This window comes from Sapajus apella, unplaced genomic scaffold (assembly GCF_009761245.1).
Source record: "Sapajus apella isolate SASKATOON/1434 unplaced genomic scaffold, GSC_monkey_1.0 scaffold8, whole genome shotgun sequence".
NCBI lineage: Eukaryota > Metazoa > Chordata > Mammalia > Primates > Cebidae > Sapajus > Sapajus apella.
Window position 1 is genome coordinate 2,225,865 of NW_022436948.1, and position 19,670 is coordinate 2,245,534.

General features: G+C 54.4%; 2 protein-coding genes across 3 annotated transcripts in view; one reads left to right on the forward strand and one right to left on the reverse strand.

Moving 5' to 3' along the window:
* PWP2 (PWP2 small subunit processome component) overlaps nucleotides 1-19,670 on the reverse strand; it is a 613,222-nt gene that overhangs the window by 393,411 nt on the left and 200,141 nt on the right. The window lies entirely within an intron of this gene.
* CFAP410 (cilia and flagella associated protein 410) lies at nucleotides 6,849-17,126 on the forward strand. Of its 2 annotated transcripts, XM_032276576.1 has the most exons (8): nucleotides 6,849-7,145; nucleotides 8,921-8,939; nucleotides 11,271-11,317; nucleotides 13,738-13,967; nucleotides 14,929-15,100; nucleotides 16,257-16,350; nucleotides 16,779-16,886; nucleotides 17,034-17,126. In XM_032276576.1, the coding sequence occupies exons 1-8, from the start codon at nucleotides 7,069-7,071 to the stop codon at nucleotides 17,040-17,042; spliced, it is 756 nt and encodes a 251-aa protein (XP_032132467.1). In that variant the 5' UTR covers nucleotides 6,849-7,068; the 3' UTR covers nucleotides 17,043-17,126. The 2 variants fall into 2 exon arrangements, with proteins under 2 accessions (XP_032132467.1, XP_032132466.1); XM_032276575.1 differs by having other exon boundaries at nucleotides 16,779-17,126.

The following is a 19,670-nucleotide window of genomic DNA, read 5'->3' on the forward strand; positions in this document are numbered from 1 at the left end:
AAAGAAGAAGAAGGAGGAGGAGGAAAGAAGGAGGAGGAGGAGGAGGAGGAGGAGGAGGAGGGAGGCCCCCAGGGCTGGGCAGGGCATGCAGGCTGTGATGCAGGGCCAGCCAAGCCTTCGTGAGCCCACCAGAGCTCTGAGGCCAGGCCGTCACACTGCACCTGCAAACACATGCAGCCTGAGCCTGCCAGAAGCTTCCTACCACTCTGGCAGGGTCGAGCTCCAGCCTCTGCATTCCTCAGGCCTCATCTGCGCCGATCGCTCCCTGCCCGCTCAGTGGCGAACAGCTCAGAAGGCACTGCTCTGAGACTTTTATCATCCCACATCTCACACCAACCTGAGAACTAAGCTCTGATTTGCTTATCTTGCCCAAATTCCTATCTAAGCGGTCTGGAGAGTCATGCCCTACAAACCATAAATCCTCATCAGATGGGTTTTACTTAACCCTGCATATCATGACTTACTTTCCAATCTGACTGGCATAACATGACAAGGAAGAAAATCGAAATATTTTATTCCAAAACATGTTTCTGTGCCATATCTTGAAATAGCCCTGCAAAGCTGTCCTTTGGAAAATTTGTGTGTGTAAAGAATCTCTGTTAACTTAGCTAGTTCTTTTTCTCCCAGGCCCTCCCAATCCTGAAGAGATTAACTGAGAGTCTAGCACCTTTTAAAGATCTGAATAGGAAATATTTGTCATCTATCATCTCTAAGGGCAGCCACTATAAGACTTCAAAGGACCTTGGTCTCCACAATCTTTTATCTTAACATGAATATTTCCTTTCTATGGATCCCCAGGTCTTTAGACAAACTCAACCAATTGTCAACCAGAAAATGTTGAAATTCACCTATAGCCTGAACCGCCCCCCCCACACCTACACCACTTTGAGTTGTCTCACCTTTCTGAATCAAACCAATGTATATCTTTTTTTAATTCTTTTTGTGAGATGGAGTTCCACTCTTGTCACGCAGGCTGAAATGCAGTGGCATGATCTGGGTTCACTGCAACCTCCGCCTCTTGGGTTCAAGCAATTCTCCTGCCACAGCCTCCTGAGTAGCTGGGATTACAGGCATGAGCCACCATGCCCAGCGAATTTTTGTATTTTTAGTAGAGATGGGGTTTCACCATGTTGGCCAGGCTGGTCTCGAACTCCTGACCTCAGGTGATCCACCCACCTTGGCCTCCCAAAGTGCTGGGATTACAGGCGTGAGCCACCATGCCCAGCCAAACTAATGTATTTCTTAAATGTATTTGATTGATGTCCCATGCCCCCCTAAAATATGTAAAACCAAGCTGTGCCCTGACCACCTTGGGCACATGTGCTCAGGACCTCCTGAAGGCTGTGTCACAGGCCATGGTCACTCAGATTTGGCTCAGAATAAATGCCTTCTAATATTTTAAAATATATATATATTTTACAGAGTTTGACTCTTTTCATCAACATCATGATACATAGGGTTAAATAAAACCCATATGAGGAGACTTTATGGTGTGTAGGGCATGACTCCCCAGACCCCTGAGATAGGAATTTGGACAAGATAAAAAAAAAATCAGTGCTTAGTCCTCAATTACTTCAAGGTGGAGAGTGAGTTCCAGCCTTAAAGTAATCTTTTGTTGGAGAGAAAATTCCAGAGGTATTGTAACCAGGGTCGGGGGTCGTGGGATGTGGGGGAGGCTTGGCTCCCTCCCCGGTGGGATGTGCCCTGAGTTTCCTGGGCTTTCACTCACCCAAGAACGGGGAGAAGAAACCTGGCAGCTCAGTGATATTGTTCAAGTAAATACCAGACCCAAAGAGCTTGGCAGAAAAGCGATTTAACAGGCAGAGAGAGAGAGAGAAATAGAAAGAGACAGCGAGAGAGAGAGAGAGATAGCGCTCCTGCGCTGTCGTGGGAGGAGATGCAGAGATAGGTAAAGGAGCAAGGGGGATTTTAATCCTGGAATTACTCCCGCCCCATTTAAGTTTTTGTCCAGTGAGAGGAGTTCTTTCAAACTTCCTCTGGAGTGACTGATCTTCAACTTTGATATTGGATTGGTTGCCTGAGCCACAATTAAAGCCTCCTCCCTCCGAGCTTTTGGGGGGCTTTCTAAACAAAGGAAGCTCACCTGAAACTTTACCCAGCCTGCACGCTGGAACGTTAGACAAGGAACTCCAGGTTTCCAGATGGGGAGGTGGATGGAGGCCTGCTGGGAAAGTTCTTGCCTTGTGAGAAGGGAGATGGGGCGGAGAGTTAACACAGCCCCTCAGTCCCCTCTCTTAACAGGAAAGTTCAGCTGCTGTTGGGACAGGGGCATTGATCGCTCTTAGCTACTTCCTGCTGAATCAGGGCATAGAATGGGCCCTGCGGTTGAGGTTTCCCCCAGAGGGGAGTCTTTTAGGGGTGCAGGTTGATCCAGAGGTCCACAATTGAGCTTCTGAGCCACGGATATCCAGGGTTCCATTTGCAGGATCGTTTGTGGCCTTATGGCTTTAATTCTAGAAGAAACGAACTTGGCAAGAAGGTTAAAGATGAGAGGCCCGAAGTCCAGCAATAACAGAACGGTTATAAATGGCCTGGGAGAGGGTAGAGCCAGGACAGCCAGCTGTTAAACAAGCCCCATGCTCCTGTTTCTTGAAAGTCTTCAGCCCGTGTTTGATTGATCCCTGAATTCTTTAGCTTTGTTTAAGACAACACCTGATTGGTTTATAAGGTAGCAGCATTTCTTCCCAGAAAGAGACAGGTTCCTTCTCTCTCTGCTGCTGGCAGATTTGGGGGCCTTCTCCTCTGAGGAGCTACAGCAGCTAAAGAGTTGAGCTGTTTCTGCAGTAAGCTTCCTCTGCAGAGAGAATCAGCAATCTCTTTCACGTTATTATTTAACTCCTGAGATACCTTATAGTAACTGATTAGAAGTAATAACTTTTCCAATGCCAGTTCCAAATTCTCCTATTATCCCCCCGCACTATGAAAGGAATAGTTGGGGTTTGAAGGTCCGGTTACAGATGGCAAAGTTAAGAGTGACAGTCTTGTGAACGCCAGGATGTAAATTAGACTCATGAGCAATGACTTTCCTGGGGCTCCCATTGGAAGAGCAAACGTAGACCCTCTAACAGCTTGCATGTGTGCGAAGGGCCGTCTCCTGGAACTTCAGGCCGTGGAGTGGAGGGTTGATGATTCTCTTCAGGAGGTGTCCAAGGCTTCAGCTGAGTGTGATGAATCCACGAGTCAGTTCCCACCACCTTAACTGCCGTTGGGGTAGACAGAATAACCAAAAATGGTCCGTCCCAAGATGGGCCTAGAGAGGGAGAGTCTGAGGGGAGAGCCTTAACAAGCACCAGGTCTCCAGGCAGAACAGCTCTTTCCCCTTTTCCCTAGGGTGTCCTTCAGGTAAGGTCCGAAGAGCCTGTTGGTACTTAGCCAAGCAGGTTATATATTTTAGGAGATCTGCTGTTTCCTTGTCTAATACAAGATCATTAGTAAGAAAGGGCTGTTTATAAAGCATCTCATAGGGACTGAGTCCTATTTTCCAAGGAGAGTTTCCAGCTCTTAAGAGTGCTATCAGTGGGGAGGGCGCAGATTTAAAAAAAAAAAAAAAAAAAAAGTGCTGTCGGTAATAGAGAAGGCCACGAGAGGTGGGTTTCCTGTGCCAGTTTCTTTAGGTGTCTCTAAAGAATTTCATTCATCTTTTCCATTCTCCGTGAACACTGAGGCCTCCAAGCACAGTGGAGATGATACTGTTTTCCTAATGTCCTGGAAATTCCTTGGGTCAGTATCTGGTCCATTTCAGGATCTGACCCCTGAAGCTTCCAAGCAAATAGATGACCAGGTAAGTGAACATGGTGTGAGCTGAACAAGCATCCAGGTAAAATAAATATGCAGAAGGCCTGGGAGTACAGGCTGGGAACAGATAGGAATGGAGGTTCACATTCCCAGGCTGGATTTCAAGAAGAAAGGCAACGTAGCTTGTCTCAAAGCTGCACCTTCAGACTGGGGTGGGAGAGGAGGCAAGGGGAAAGGGCAAAAAAGTTTTAAAACGTGGTTTGAGCTTTAGCTGTGTGAAAGGGAAATACACCTCGGAACCCTAAAATCCCTCAGTCAAGGGAAAAGTCATCTGGGAACTGTGCCAGGCAAACCTGCCTCCAATTTTATTCCTAAATAAGATGCTGCGAAGATAAAAAGCTAGGAAGCTCCCTCACAATTTGGCCACAAGGAAATTCCTTGTGGGCCTCAAGATCTTCACCCTAAAACACTTCTGTTGAATTTCACCCTGGCAATGTAAACGACAGCTGATCTTCACAGGTGTGGGACAGGTCATCCCCCTGGTCACCAGAGACACATGCCTGTTTGCTTTCTCTGCCTTGTTGTTTATGTAAAAATACAGATTCACTAAGTCAGACCAAATTGTATATTCAGTGAAAGGACTCAAAAGAATGCAATCTTGGTTTCTTATTGTAGCAGGAAAGGCAGCAAAACAAACCTCTCCAACACAGAACTGGGAAGGAAGTGGTGAATTATTCAGCTGGGAGCTGCGGGCAGCATAGCTGCCTAACAGCCTAGCTCCCCAACAAAGAAAATCCTCGCCCTTTTAAAGGATTACAGCTCTAGAAATTACATGTGAAAGGGTCTTGATCCATGAAGTAGGTGTGGGGTATGTGACTTAGGTGGGGGTCTGATCATGCGTAAGTGAAAACAACACCTTCCGGAAAGGTTTCTCCACACCACATCCGTGCTCTATAGATGGGACTGTGGTTAGCAGTAGGGGTCTTATCCGTAACCTGGCTAGTGGCACCAACCAGTCCCTCCTCTGGCTGACTTCTAACTTCTCCTTTTGAGATGCAATGTAGAAAGCTGAAAAGGATTAAGGGTCTCCTTCCTCATTATCTACCAATGACCTGGAAGCCCCCTACCCAAATTTCAAGTTGTCACCTTTCTGGACCGAACAAATGTACATCTTATATATATATATTTTCTTCTTTCTCTCTCTGTTTTTTCCATCGTACACATATTGATGTCTCATGTCTCCCTAAAATGTATAAAAGCAAGCTGTACCCCAACCACCTTAGGCACATGTCCTCAGGACCTCCTGAGACTGTGTCATGGGCTTGTTCTTAACCTTGGCAAAATAAATGTTCTCAGATATTTTGGATTCACAGCTGCTAAGCTGCTTGGTTACAATTGAAGGCTCATAGGTTAGGGGTTTTTCAAAGGTAGTTTGGTGGGCAGGGGGCTGGGGTATGGGGAGTGCTGATTGGTTGGGTCTGAGATGAAATCAAGTTGTCTTTGTGCTGAGTGGCTTCTGGGTGGGGCCACAGGAGCTGCAGTCTAGCTGGATCCATCCATGTCAGACATGCAAGAAACCTGAAAAGGTATCTCAAAAGGCCAATCTTAGGTTCCACAACAGTGACATTATCTGCAAGAGTAACTGGGGAAGTCGGTTATTTTGTGACCTCCAGAATAATGGCTGATGAAAGTTTATGTCTACACCTTAGTGGAATTCAGGCTCCTCTATCCTCCTAGCCCAGTGGGTTCGTTCACCTTGCCACTGCCTAAACACAACCAATTTATCAAGACAAGGGAATTGCAATGGAGAAAGAGTAATTAACGCAGAGCTGGCTGTATGGAAGACCAGAGTTCTATTATAGCCACATCAGTCTCCCTGGGCATTCAGAGATCAGGGTTGTTTTTTTTTCCACTTTTTTTTTTTTTTTCATTTTTTGGGGGATCAGAGTTTGTAAGGATAAGCTGGTGAGTATGGGCTCGGAAAGTGGTAAGTGCTGATTGGTCAGGCTGAAAATAAAATCACAGGGTGTCAAAATGAGTTCGCTGATTTCTGTTCCTGGGTGGGATCACAGAAGTGGTTGAGCCAGATTATCCATCTGGGTGGTGTCATCTGCTGAATCCCAATGCAGGGTCTAGAAAATATCTCAAGCACTGATCTTAGGTTTTGCAACAGGGATGTTATTCCCAGGAGCAACTTGCAAAGATTCAGACTCTTGCAGCCAGAGGTTGCGTGGCCCCTAAACTGTAATTTTTACTCTTGTAGCTTAATGTGTTAGTCCTCCAAAAGCAGACTGTCCCCAGACAAGATGGATTTTTTGGGGAAAGGGCTTAATCCATAATTTCCTTCCCAAAGCTAGTTCAGTGTACATCCAGGAATGAACACAGGAAGCTTAGAAAGAAGATGGGGGTGGGTTAGGAGATGTTTCCCTCCCATCTTTTCTTCAGTTATGATTTTTGCAAAGGCGGTTTCAGTGGTCTCCTCATTAGCTTTCCAAAGGCTGTTTTGACTATTATTTAAATTGTAAATGTCTCCCAAAGTTAGCTTTGCTTATACAGGAATAATTAACGCCAACTGCAAGACGGGGCTTGGCCAGATCTCCTTCAGGGCCATCATTCTCTCACTGACACAATTTTTTGCAAAGGCGGTCTCAGGATGCCTGTCTTATATGTAACTGCGGCCCATGTAACGATATTTAGGGAGGGTCTTCTCTGACCTCTAAAAGGCTGAAATGCTGGTAAGGGCTCTGCCGGACCTGCTCGTGCCTCTTTCCCATAAACGCGTCTTTTGTAAATGCTGGGAGGGAGGGAGACAGGGAAGGAACGCAGCCCCAGGGCTGCCCTGGGTTTATCTGAATCGTAACTTGGAGCTGTGCAAAGTCCACCCCATGCACCCTAGGCCCGCGCTCAGACAGGCCTAGGCGCTCCACCACGGTCGCGCGTGGGTCCGAGCACAGCCCACTCGGTTCCTGGAAGCGGCAGTTCAGCCTTCAAGGCGCCGACTCAGGCACCGCCGCTGGCACCCACCCACTGCTCACCGCGCGCTTCCGCGGTCACGTTAGAATGGCGTGAGAGCCAGGCGCCCTACGCCGCGCATGCGCAGAAGCGGAGCCAACGTGTCAGAGGCGCCCATGGGGCCCCAGGGCGCTCGCGTAGCCCCGCCCTCCTCGCTAAGCCGCCAATGGGCTCTCAGGATCCGCCCCTGACGACGCGGGCCCCGCCCCTGGAGACGCGCGCTGCGAAGTCGTCACCTGTCGGGGAGCGGGAGGCCCGGGGCGCCCCCCGGTCGGGCCTGGGGTCCGCGGCGCGGCCGCCATGAAGCTGACGCGGAAAATGGTCCTGACCCGGGCCAAGGCCTCGGAGCTGCACAGCGTGCGCAAGCTCAACTGCTGGTGAGGCGGGGCAGCGGCCTTCTCGCGCGGTCGCCCCGGGGTCGGGGGAGGAGCCGGGGCGGGGCCGGGGTGGGCGGGGGCGGGGGCGGGGTGGGCGGGGGGGGGGGGGGCGGGAGGGGGGGGGGGGCAGGTGTGAGGGGCGGGGGCGGCGGAGAGCTAGGGGTAGGGGGGAGGACGCTGGGGTTGGGGTCACCCGGGGCGCCACATTTCCCGGCCGGCCTCTGTCCCCTGCTGCCCTGTGCGGCTGGGTCTGATGTCTGGCATGCCAGCAGTCACTGGGACCAAGTCGAATAGGAGACAGAACTGAACTCTTGAAGACTGAGTCAGGAAACACGTTGGTAATCGGTACTGGGGCGGCCGTGCCCAGGGGACTCCTGGCAGGTGACAGGAAGGGATGTGGGTGCGGTGGGATCCATGCAGGCTCAAAGGCGGGTAATGCCGGGTCTCACTGGGCCAAGGAAGACCAGGGTCTTCCAGAAGAGGCAGCCTGGAGTTGAAGGCTGCAGGATCTCCAGGGCTCCCTGGCGGCTCAGTGGGGTCACTGCACCCTGTCAACTGGTGGCACCGTGCAGTTGGGTGTGGGGATCAGCGAGAGCAGACGCTTCCTCCCAGGGGTGTCCCCAGACTGCCCGGAGTGTGTGAGCTCTTCCCTGTTCATTAAAAAGCTGTTCTCTCTGCCCTGGCACATCTGGTGTTTTGGCCACAATTCCCCTGTGTGATTTGCTTTCGGTAATGCATTTCTTTGTTTTGCATGGGGTGGTCAATGCTGTCACTAAGCAGGGACAAACAACAAGCCTATTTCAGGCTTTCCGAGTTTGCTTGATAAGTTGCCTGCTCAGCCTTTGAACTTGGCCTCTTATAAAGACTGCCTTGTTTATGTCAGTGAGGGAAACTAACCTTCTGCTACTCGGGGACCATGAGGAAGAGCTCATGTTTTTGTGTCTTTTTTTTTTTTTTTCAAGATAATTTAATTAATATTGTTAAAACAAAAACCATTTTTGAATTCATGGTTACTGTATTTTAAGATAAACTGTATTTAGTAAATTTAAAACATAACAATGCAACCTAGCTATGAACCTATATATAATAGAAAAAGATAGCAGGAAAGTGTTACAGTTCTGTGCATGACTTCACAAAGAGAATATTGAATATAATTAATGTGCTCTTGTGCAACAAAAACAGCAATAAGCGATATCATCCATGTACACTTTAGCACATTAAATTTAGGAGAAAGAAATAAGCTATGGAATTGCATTCTTCATTTGTGAATAATGAAATTATATTTAAAAAAATACATTTTCTGTCCAAAGTTTATTTACATATCATTGGCTAATTCTAAACTTGGCATGAAAGCTATTTCATGAGGCTAAATGGAAAAAAAGTAATGAAAGATGCTAAGCCCAAGTCTCACAAAAATAGAAGAGTTTTACTTGATATCCATAACATTCCAAAATATACGAATTCCTATTTGGTCTAGTATTGCAACCAGTGTCCAAATCAAATAGTATTTTTGTGTCTTACAAATGGAGCAATCCCTGCTACTCCTTATCTGAAAAGTACCACCCCATCGAACATACAGTTTTTGTTGAAAAGCAACAAAAACAATTTTCTACACTTTTGCCAGTTATATGGGCAACTTTCCTTTCTTACCATGCCATTACAATCCTAGAATCTTTAGGTTTGTAGGCAGTCATTGGTAATTTTGGAAATTTTTGTCTTCGATGTTTTTTATTCAACTTTAACAATATTAAAGTATGTATCTCTTCTCTCCCCAGGGGCAGCCGCCTCACAGATGTAAGTATTGTGCTGATCAGCTCCAAGTGGCCGAACCCCAAAAGTTGTAGCTTCTTCCCCAAGAGAATTTTTGAGTTCACAAAACTGCACTTATCAGTTCAGTCCCACACTTGGTTCTTTGTTCACTTAGTGGTTTTCATTATGCAAAATCACTAATGGAAAAACAGTTCTTTTTTTTTTTTTTTTTGAGATGGATTTTCCCTCTTGTTGCCCAGGCTGCAGTGCAGTGGCACAGTCTCGGCTCACCACAACCTCTGCCTCCCGGGTTCAAGCGATTCTCCTGCCTAAGCCTCCCGAGTAGCTGGGACTGTAGGCACGTGCCACCACGCCTGGCTAGTTTTGTATTTTTAGTAGAGAAGGGGTTTCTCCATGTTGATCAGGCGAGTCTCAAACTCCTGACCTTACGTGATCCACCCGCCTCAGCCTCCCAAAGTGCTGGGATTACAAGTGTGAGCCACCACACCCAGCCCTCTTTTTTAATATTTTGAGGTGCAGTTTTGCTTTTGTTGATCATGCTGGAGTGCAATGGTGTGATCTCGGCTCACCACAACTTCCCAGGTTCAAGCGATTCTCCTGCCTCAGCCTCCCAAGTAGCTGGGAGTACAGGCATGCGCCACCACGCCTGGCTAATTTTTGCATTTTTCGTAGAGACAGCGTTTCATTATGTTAGTCAGGCTGGTCTTGAACTCCTGACCCCAGGTGATCTGCCCACCTCAGCCTCCCAAAGTCTTGGGATTACCGGTGTAAGCCACTGCACCTGGTGGAAAAACAATTCTCTAGTGCCAGGCTTATTTTGCAGTTCCCGTTAACACCCGTATACATGAAATGCCCTCTGTCACATGGTCACAGAGGAGGGGAGCAGTCAGTTTGGAACTTGCTCTCACCTGGAAAGGAATCCCAGGAGGGTTTGTTTTCCTTTGTTAAGGGAACATTGAAGGTCTCCCCAGCCTCCTGACTGCACCCCCTCTTCTTTGTCACATCTAGCTTGGTGCCCCCCACCACTACCCAAAAGACAGGCAGAGAGTCAGTCCTGCTGGGAGAACTTGAGCATGTGCATCTGTGAAGTGATTTCTTTCTCCTCTGTCTCATTCTCCTTCTCAGTCCAGAACACCCCAGCTTACACAGGGATTGCATACCAATTGTTCATTTCTCTTTTATTTGAGATGGTCTTGTTTTGTTGCCCGGGCTAGAGTGCACTGGTGCCATCTTGGCTCACTGCAACCTCTGCCTCCTGGGTTCACGTGATTCTCCTGCCTCAGCCTCCTGCCTACCATCATGCCTGGCTAATTTTTGTACTTTTTGGTAGAGATGGGGTTTCATTGTGTTGGCCAGGCTGGTGTCAAAACCCCTGAGTTCAGGTGATCCGCCTGCCTCAGCCTCCCAAAGTGTTGGGATTACAGGTGTGAGCCACTGTGCCCAGCCCAATTATTTATTTCTTTATTCTCCTTTGTTTTTTAATTTAGTAGAGACAGGGTTTCATCATGTTGGTCACGCTGGTCTCGAACTCCTGACCCCAGGTGATCTGCCCGCCTCGGCCTCCCAAAGTCCTGGGATTACAGGTGTGAGCCACCACACCCGGTGGAAAAACAGTTCATTTGAACTGAGCAGCGGTACCTTTCCTTAAAGACAAAAAGCCAGACACATGGCACCTGCATGTAATCTGTTTTGTGCTGTAGCTGAAGTACTGCAAGTTTAGCAGTGAATATACAAACGCGCCACAGCCGTAGACACGAATCCCTTACACATGGGATGCATCTGACCAGGCTGTGAGCTTCACTGAGGTCGGGGCCCTGCCTGGCACCCAAGCTGCTGGCACCGTGCCTGGCGTATGGTGGGTGTTCACATATGTGGGTGTGACCAGCAGGTTGTGCAGGCTTTGTGGACCACCCTGGGCACCTTGCCACGGAATTGACAGTCCCAGTGTGGTCGGTCTGCCTTTCGGCCCAGCCCTGTTGTCAAGAAGTGATTTCCATCCTTTCCTTGCTTTCTGCCCCTGCATAGGGGACACTGGGGGCCCCTTACCTGATGTCCTTTGAGGCATCTAAAGTAACGAATGCCCTGTCTGCACTGCTGGCAGCATCTGACAGAACAGTGCTGTTGTAAAGTTTGATAAGGAGAGAGCACATGCAAGGAGGAGCCTCAGTTTCTCCCTCAGGTTGTGGGGCATCTGGGCTGCAAGGTGGGGCGGGGGGGGAGCCCAGCATGCTCGTGGGCATTCCCCTCCGGCCCAGAAGTGGAGTTGGCTGTGGCTCTGACAGCTCTCTGTGGCTGGTGGCAGTGGCCGAGTGCCCTGCTGGGCCATGCTTGCCAGCCGTGCTCCTTCCCTCCTAGATCTCCATTTGCCGAGAGATGCCCAGCCTGGAGGTGATCACGCTCAGGTACCTCGCTCCTGCCGTCATGCTCAGCCTGGGGCCTGGAAGCTGGGCAGAGCCTCACGTCCCTCCCGTGGACCCAGAGCTGTGAGATAACCTGGAAGCCTCCAGCACAGACTGAGGGCAGCTTCCGGAAGGGGAGGGGCCAGGGCAGCCAGAGCTGGGCCTACCCTGTGGCCCCAAGTTCAGCCCGCCTTCCTCAGGGCCTCACCTGGGTCTCCCGATGGCTCCTGTCCTCTGCCTGCCCTGTACTGCCCCTGCCCACCCTCGGCCTGTGTGCTCCGATAAGCCATCACTGTCTTGCTGGGCCAGTCGGTCGTGGGGCCCCCCTAAGGATGCTTGGTGGCCCGCCCTGGCTGCCCTCAGTGGTGGCTATGCCCTGCCCCAGGACTCCAGAATCCTGGCCTCTTCTGCCCAACCCCCCACCCCGTGCTACCACTGCAGGAGCTCCCCAGTTTCTCTGCGTCCCGTGACCTGTCCCCCTCTTCTGGGGTCACTGCCCTGCCAACAGACTAAGGAAAGCTTGAATGAAGCAAACATTACTGGAGTTTTCAGGCAGAAGGGGAGTATTTGAGGGCTTTGGGGAGGAGAAGAGCTCCCTTTATCCCCAAATTCCCTTCTACCCACTGTGGGACCCGGGAGGGGGTGGACACTCATGGCTCACTGCTGCCTGCCAGACGCTGGGTGGGGCCTTCTGTGGGTTTCTGCGTTTAAAAGCTCACAAGGGTCTAAACCCTTCGGGGAAACCCCCGTCCCCATTTGGCAGCTCAGAAGGCTCCGGGGCTTGCCCTCTGAGAGTGGCCGTTGCAGGACCCGGTCCCTGAGTGTGACCTACCTTCTTGATCTCACAGCCAGCCACAGAGTAGGCCAGCCCCTGCCCATCCTCCAAAATGCTGAGGTTGGCATTGCCATGGTGATGCCCATGCCCAGCCTGCTGCCTACCGTGGGCAGAGGCCAGTCCACCTGGTATTCAGGCATCCCCAGTGTGGGCACCAGCCTGTCCTGCCTGAGCCTTGCTGAATGAACGAATGAATGAAACAGGCTTGGAGGCATGCTCCTGGGTCAAGTCTCAGACCTCCCACCTGTGGGCTGGCTAACCTTGGGCGAGGCATGGCCCTCTCTGTGCTTCAGCTTCCTTCCTGTAACATGGTAGGTATTATAAGTGCCCACCCCACAGGGAGAGGAGGAGGCCATGCAGCCCAGTGCAGAGGTTTAGCAGGGCTGTGGTGCACGCTGTGGGGCTTGCTTCATCAGTCAGCTCACACTTAGGGTGACGCTGGGATTCAGCCCTGCCTTGGAAGGCCTTACCTGACAGGTCACCTTGGAGCTCATGGCTTCTACGATGGCAGGAAGCTTGGAGCAGGACTATGGGTCTAGCGTTACCCCTGCCACGCACCGAGTCACCCAGGGGGCACAAGCCCTCCGAGCGCCAGGCCACTCGTGTGCAGGGTCATTTCTGTCACATCTCAGGAGGGACAGGACCCTCAAGGGTGTTGACCAAGCTCAGGTGCGTGTGTGGTGCCTGCATGCCTGACTGCACTGGAGTGGAGTGGGGAGCGCCACTGAGCAGGCAGGAAGCATCGAGGAGGCTGTGGGGGTGTCCACATGTCAGGCTGCACAGGCAGACTCCGTCCTGGAAAGCGTCCCACGGCCTTAGTTTTGCTCTTGGCAAAATGGGCAGCCTCCTAGCTAGAAGCCGCGTGAGAGGATACCTGAGAAACGCTGAGTGAAGGGACAGTACCAGGGGTGGCGTCAGGGAGAGGAGCTCAGCACCAGGCGCTGCCTGGGGGGCCCTGGTGACCCCTCTTCTAAGGCGTCTACCAGACCCTCCATGCCAGGTCCCTGGCTCCCGGAGGCAGATGCTCTGTCCCTTTGAAGGCCTGTGGGAGTGGCGCCGCCTGTTTGGTTGTGGGGGGATGGACCCCACAAAGCCTTTCAGCCGCGTGTGTTTCCTCTGATGCGTCCATGTTTGGTGGAATGGACATGAAGCCCATACCCAGGGTTTCTACTCTCACGTGGGGGTTTTGGAAATTCCGTGCTCACTTCCACGTCACGTGGAGCTGGCTCGAATGTTCCGCCCTGAGTTTTTCTGGCCACTCCCTTCTTTGGGGCAACATGACGTGTCCCTTGAGAGGCCTTAGTTTCCTCGCCTGTGAAGGAGGCTCATCCCCTGCCCCCCACTGGATGCCCTAAGGAGCCAGATGCGGAGCGAGGGGTCCATCCCAGTCCACCTTCATGTTCAGGGCCCAGCCTTCCTAGAAGATCCCTCCTTGGCGCAGGTCCTGCCGCCTGTGACCCGTGATAGCGGATTTGGGCTTCTCGGGAGAGGGCAGGGGCACAGGTCCCATGAGTGCCTTTTCCTGGGACTCGAGATGGAGAGGCGGCACTGGCCCTACCCCTCGCTGACTGTGCTGGTCTCCATGCAGTGTCAACAGCATCTCCACCCTGGAGCCTGTGAGCCGGTGCCAGCGCCTGAGCGAGCTGTATCTGCGGAGGAACCGCATCCCCAGCCTGGCCGAACTCTTCTACCTGAAGGGGCTGCCGCGCCTGCGGGTGCTGTGGCTGGCCGAGAACCCGTGCTGCGGCGCCAGCCCCCACCGCTACCGCATGACCGTGCTGCGCACCCTGCCGCGCCTGCAGAAGCTGGACAACCAGGGTAGGTGGCCGCGGCGGTGTCGCCACCCTCTGAAGCAAGCCTGGTGGGGGATTTTTCCAGCCCTCTTTTCTCTTCTGCAAATGTCTGGCCTGGCGGGACACGTGTGTCGTGTGGCTCCCCCTCCAGAGGCCGTTCCCTGGTTTCAGTGTCTTCTCTCAATCCCACCACCTGAATGCAGCAGCGCAGTGTTGGGTCCCTCCTGTGGCCACCACATGCTTATCCCTCACCCCGCAACTGCAGGATGGCGTAGCCAAGCAACAGGGTTCCTCCAGCTGCTGTGAGGGGCAAATGGGGGTCAGTGTCTGGCGCTGGTCCACGGGGACCAGGCGGGCTCCACGGGCTGTCGTGGACCTAGGGTGGTGGTGCCGTCGCACACCCGCCGCGGGGAGGGGCTGCCCACACCGCAGTGCCCACCGCTGCGCTCTACCTGTTGGAGACCTAGGGCCCTCCGTGATCAGCCTCTGTGCGGCCGCGCGCCTCCTCTGGCCAGTGCCAGCTCCGGTGCGGTTGCAGGCGGCGGTTCCGTTCCTTACTGTTCATCCCTGCCATTCTCAGCACGCGTTTCTCATCCTTGTCAGTCATGTGGGCACTAATACTTTCCCCCAGACCTTTTTATTAATATTCATAATAGAAATAAACTTCAGGGAAATTGATAACATGAGTGAAATGGAATAAATTCAGTAGTCTGTTCCTCTTTCTGTTGTGTCTTAGTTGAGGCTGTGATGAGTATGTGCTTCTGGCAGAGGCTGGCGTTCAGATTCCACCATCTGCTGTGTCGGCCCATGCCGGGCTGGGGATGGGACGGTGAGGGACCGGCCCCCACTCTGGGAGTTGCCCTGGAGGTGGACACATGCTGCATTTCACCAGCAGACTGTGCTGAGGCCGCAGTGAGGATGGGAGCGTGCGTGTGGCCTGCACAGGGGTGAGGCCACTCATGCTGCCTTCTGTCCTTCACCCAAAGCTGTGACAGAGGAGGAGCTGTCCCGCGCACTGATGGAGGGAGAGGAGATCACCGCTGCCCCGGAGGGAGAGGGCATGGGCAACGGCTGCCCCAAGCCGGGCTTCGCGCTGAGCTCCCTCAGCTCTGCTGCCGAGACTGGCCAGGACCCGCTGGACGGCGAGGAGGAGGCAATGTGAGGCTGGAGGGCAGCGGGACCTCCGCAGCCTGTCCCTGTCCCCCAGGGCCCTCCCATGGGGACTGAGTGGGGCTCCCAGTGAGCTGCATCTCGGAAGTGAGGGAGAGGGACTGTCCAGGGCGGGTGTCTGTTCTCATCCATATTCTATGAGTAATCTGGGTAGCGGGTGTCCATTGTCATCCGTATTCTCTAAGAGTGACTCAGGGCCCAGGTAGCAGGTGTCCGTTCTCTTCTGTACTCTCTGGGAGTGACCCAGTGCCCCAGGTAGCAAGTGTCTGTTGTCATCCGTATTCTAGGAGTGACTCAGGGCCCAGGTAGCGGGTGTCCATTCTCCTCTCTATTCTCTGGGAGTCACCTGGGGTCCAGATAGTGGGTGTCTGTTCTCTGTACTCACTGAGAGTCACCTGGGGTCTGGGTAGTGATTTCAGTGGCAGGTTCATGTTTTGCCCAACAGCAGATATACCAGGGAGCAGGAGAGGGGGTAAGCCAGGCCCCATGCCCTGACAGAGAAGGCTCTCGGCTTGGGAGCTTGTGAGGGGCAGAGTCCCTGGTGGGGGTGCAGCCTAGGGCCACGCTCACTGGAATGGTTGGTGGCGTGGCCATCAGTGTTTGCACAGCCTTGGGCCCAGGGGCCATGGAGGGGCCACAGGGCTGACTCCGTGGTGTGGCATGGGCGCCTCCCGGGGCAGTTGGCAGCGGGTCACAAATACATTTGAGAAGCGGGGTACTTCCCTCCTGCTTGGCAGGTCACACCCACTGCTGGGGTCTGCCGTGGGGATGTCAGATGTGACCTCGGTCGGGCAGCCGTCGTCCTGCACAGGGCCTCACCCTGTGGTCAGCAGCTCACCCTGCAGCATTTGTGTGTTCAGGTGCTCCCTGCCCTGTCCCCAAGGCCCTGGGTGAAAGGTATTACAGCTGGGGAGCCCCAGGATGCAGGGAGGGTGCCCCACAGGTGACGTAACTGCTGGGCTCTCCAGAAGCTGCCATCAGGAGCCGCTGACGCTATCGGAGTTGACTCCTCTTCCCCCTGCGTGCTGGGTGGGATTTGTATGAGCCCTCCCTTGCCTGGATGTGGCCTGCAGATGTGGTTTGCAGAGGCCCCCGGGGCCACGAGCCGCCCGACCCTCACACACCTTTGTCTCCCTCTCACCAGCAGCGTCCAGGGTGAGCTTGGCCTGAATCCCTGTTCCCAGGACCAGTTTCCTTCCTTCTTACCCAGGGATACTTCGAGCAGCCACAGGAGCAGGGTGAGTGACAAGGGCCATTAGGGGGCCCACCGCACAGAAATCATGGGGGAGGGTGGAACCTCAGAAAGCTGCGCCCCAGAGGGAAGCTGCATGTGTGGATCCGTGAGTGTGCACACACGTAACACGTGCCCCGCACGCGGCCGTCCTGACCCTCAGCCTCTTCTGGTCTCCTGGTCTGTGGAATGTGGGCCTGGGCCCTGCTGGGGTGAGGGCAACAGGAGTGGCATGGAGGAAGCAGCACACACGTGTTGACAGGCGCGGCTCCTCTGCTCAGATTCTCTGTGTGTTCCAGACGGTCAGTCACCTGGGCACACCCCAGCCCCCGACCAGCCGCTCCTGCTGGGTGCCGCTGGCCAGGCCCCGGCCCTTGTGGTGGGAAGCAGCCCCGTGGTGCCGGGTGGGCTTAGTCTGCACCCCTCTGCCCCCAGAACGTCCTGACCGCGATTCTACTGCTGCTGCGGGAGCTGGACGCCGAGGGGCTAGAGGCCGTACAGCAGACGGTGAGCGGCCGGCTGCAGGCCCTGCACGGGCAGGAGGTGCAGGAGCAGGCCGAGGGACCACCCACAGGACCTGAGCACGTGCCACACTCCGTGGGAATCCCAGCGTCTTCCCCAGCCCCCGGGAGCTGGAGGGCAGCTACCACAGCCACAGCCCCGGCCCCACACAGAAGCCTCCCGCTGGAGGGGTGTTAGGTGCTGGCTGCCGGCCGAGGTGGCAGAGACACCTGTCCACACCAGGATGTCCCCAGGACTCCCCTTCTGTGGTCAGGAGGGTCTGGGCTGGCCCAGACTCTTGAAGGGAGGGCTTTGCAGGCTGTCTCCCTAATAAAGGATTTTCCCAAGTCTCATCTGGAAGCAACATTTTTCCCAAGGCATGGCCCTGACGATCTTCCTGAAAGCAAGGGCCATTTCTCAGCCGCATGAGGGACATGTCCACAGGTGGCTTGGCTGATTCCAGCCCTTGGTCATTGCATAGATTCCTGTTGAGCAAGGGAGACTTCCAGAAGGCGTCCACAGGGACTCCTGCCCTGAGCTGCTGTCGGCAGGCAGGCAGCACCTTCGGGAAAGGGAGGTTTTCTTGGCCGGGCGGGGCAGGTGCGCCTTCCTTTCTCCTGTGAAGAGCTGCAGTGGGGCCCTCTGCTGTCCCAGTGAGGCTGTGGATGGACAGGCCTGTTCCCTCTGGGGTCTGGGCCTGGCACAGGAAGCAGCTGGGCTGGGGGAGTCTGTGAAGCAACTGAGAGGGGTTTTCCTTCCTCTGGGAAGAGGCACAAGTCTTACGAGGATGCCAGGGTCCAGGCAGTGACCCATAGCCCTGGGGAAACTTCCCAGTGCCCCCAAAAATCAAGGGAGCATTCATGTGAGAGGGGGAGTCAGCCTTCCAGCTGGTGCGTAGGAAAGCCATCTACCTGGGCCCTTGTCCTGAGTGGGGTTGGGACCCAGACCTCCGTGAGATGTCCCCGTCTGTCGCCGAGTGGTGATGGGTGGCCGCGTGTACAGGCCACCACTCTCCCCAGCCTGGGCCATGCAGTCTCATTGCCCACTGCCACCAGAGCCGGCTGCAGTACCGGGACAGCCACCATCCCTGGATTTGGGGAAATCCAGGGTGAAGACAGTTGCTCACACATGCAAGTTCTCCAGGAGGAGTGTGAACTCTGAGAGGTGCAGAGTGAGGGGTCACCGCTGGGGATGTGGAGGGTGGGCAGTTCAGGCCTGTCTGCCTCCTTGTAACTGTGGTGGTGGGGGGTGTCCTCAGCAAAGCGCTTTGTTGGAACGGCTGAGGTTGTTAAAATTGTGTCCCCTTCTGTGCCCCCTGGCATGGGCTGCTGGGGGTACACGGGGCCTACACCAGCACCCTCCTGCACCACACCATGCACACCTCAATCAGGACTATTGGAGGGGACCTGTGGGGGCAGCTGTCTGCCCTCAGCCCTCAGTTCCTCGCTCCCCCACGCCCACAACATTGCTGCCTCCACCCTCAGCCTTCTGCCCGCTCACCGCTCCCCTTCTTGGCGACTCCTCACCCACTGCCCCCTGGAGAGCCTGCAGCCATGGAGGACAGCCAGAAGCACTGCAGCCTGAGGCACCCCACAGTCCCACCACTCCCCGTCACCCCAAAAGTTGGGTTCTCAAGCCAGGCAGGCACTGGCATCACATGCGTCCCATTAACCCAGTTCACAAGGGAAGACCGAGGGCCCGGAGGCCGCGTCACTCCACTTGAAACGCCAGGTCCGTGCAGCCAGAAATGGGCCTGATGCAGGGGCTCTCACCACAGCATGTCATCCAGGAGGGAAGCACCCACTGTCCCCAGCATCACCCACAGGCCACCTGGGTGCAGCAGCTGAGTGGCAGCTGAGCAGGTTCTAACACCATCAGGCAGGGCAGACCGAGGGAGTCTACTCGGAACTGAGTCCTGATCCCAACGCAGCATAGCCCCCAGAACATGCATGCATGGTTCCCAGGGCCTGTGCACCTGCCTCTGTTCCTTTGAGAGAGCTGCAGACCCCGGGAGCAGTGTCCTTGGACGATTGTCTCCTCCTGGGCCTGGCCCCAGGACTGCCCCCACTCAGAATGAACTGGAAGGCCCCTAGGTGTGGGCCCCTCCTCCCAGCTCCAGAATGAAGCAATCTGGAGGCCTCCGGCACTGGGGCCAGCACAGTGAAGGGCTGCCTTGGGAATACCAAGGTGCCCCAGGGCAGGAGGGTCCCAACACCCTCACCTGGTCCCTAGAGCCACCCCACTGGCTAAGCCCAACAGAAGACTGCCCTGGGGCCCTCAATGTGGCCTACAGGCCCCTCCAAGCCAGGGTCTCCCCTTGGACACCTCCTGTGTCCCGTAACCACATACCCAGGTGGCACTGTGGGCAGGAAGCAGCCCTCTCTGGCAATCACCTGCCAAGTGGGTGCTGCAGAGCTGTGGGTGTTACAGAGCATGGCTTCGACCCGCAGGTTAACAGGAAAACCATGAGCAAGGCATCCGCCACCCCAGAACCGCCTGCAGGACTCAGCCTGGCTCCTGGCGGGAGCAGCTTCCTACTGCCTTCTCTCCCGCTCTGGCACGTCCACCATCAGTGTCTCCTGGATGCTGGCTTAAGCCATCTGCAGATCAGAGACCCCCACTCAGGTGAGGCTGGGCAGACAGGGGAGTGAGGTTGTACCCTTCTGCCCCCAGGGCTGGACCAGGAGGGGCTCAGGTCACCTGGTGGCCTCCCAGGGCACACGTCCCTTTGACCTGGCCCAGGCTCTGGCCAGAGGGCCCTCTGCCCTTGGGGGCGGCTGCCCACTGGGCTGGCCTCGAGGGGCGCTCCCCTCCCTCCGAGGATTG

Coding starts and splice junctions, on each gene's coding strand:
- CFAP410 (XM_032276575.1), top strand. CDS start 7,069: ATGAAGCTGACGCGGAAAATGGTCCTGACCCGGGCCAAGGCCTCGGAG. Junction 15,101..16,256: donor GACGGCGAGGAGGAGGCAAT/GTGAGGCTGGAG, acceptor CCCTCTCACCAG/CAGCGTCCAGGGTGAGCTTG. Junction 16,351..16,778: donor CGAGCAGCCACAGGAGCAGG/GTGAGTGACAAG, acceptor CTCTGCCCCCAG/AACGTCCTGACCGCGATTCT.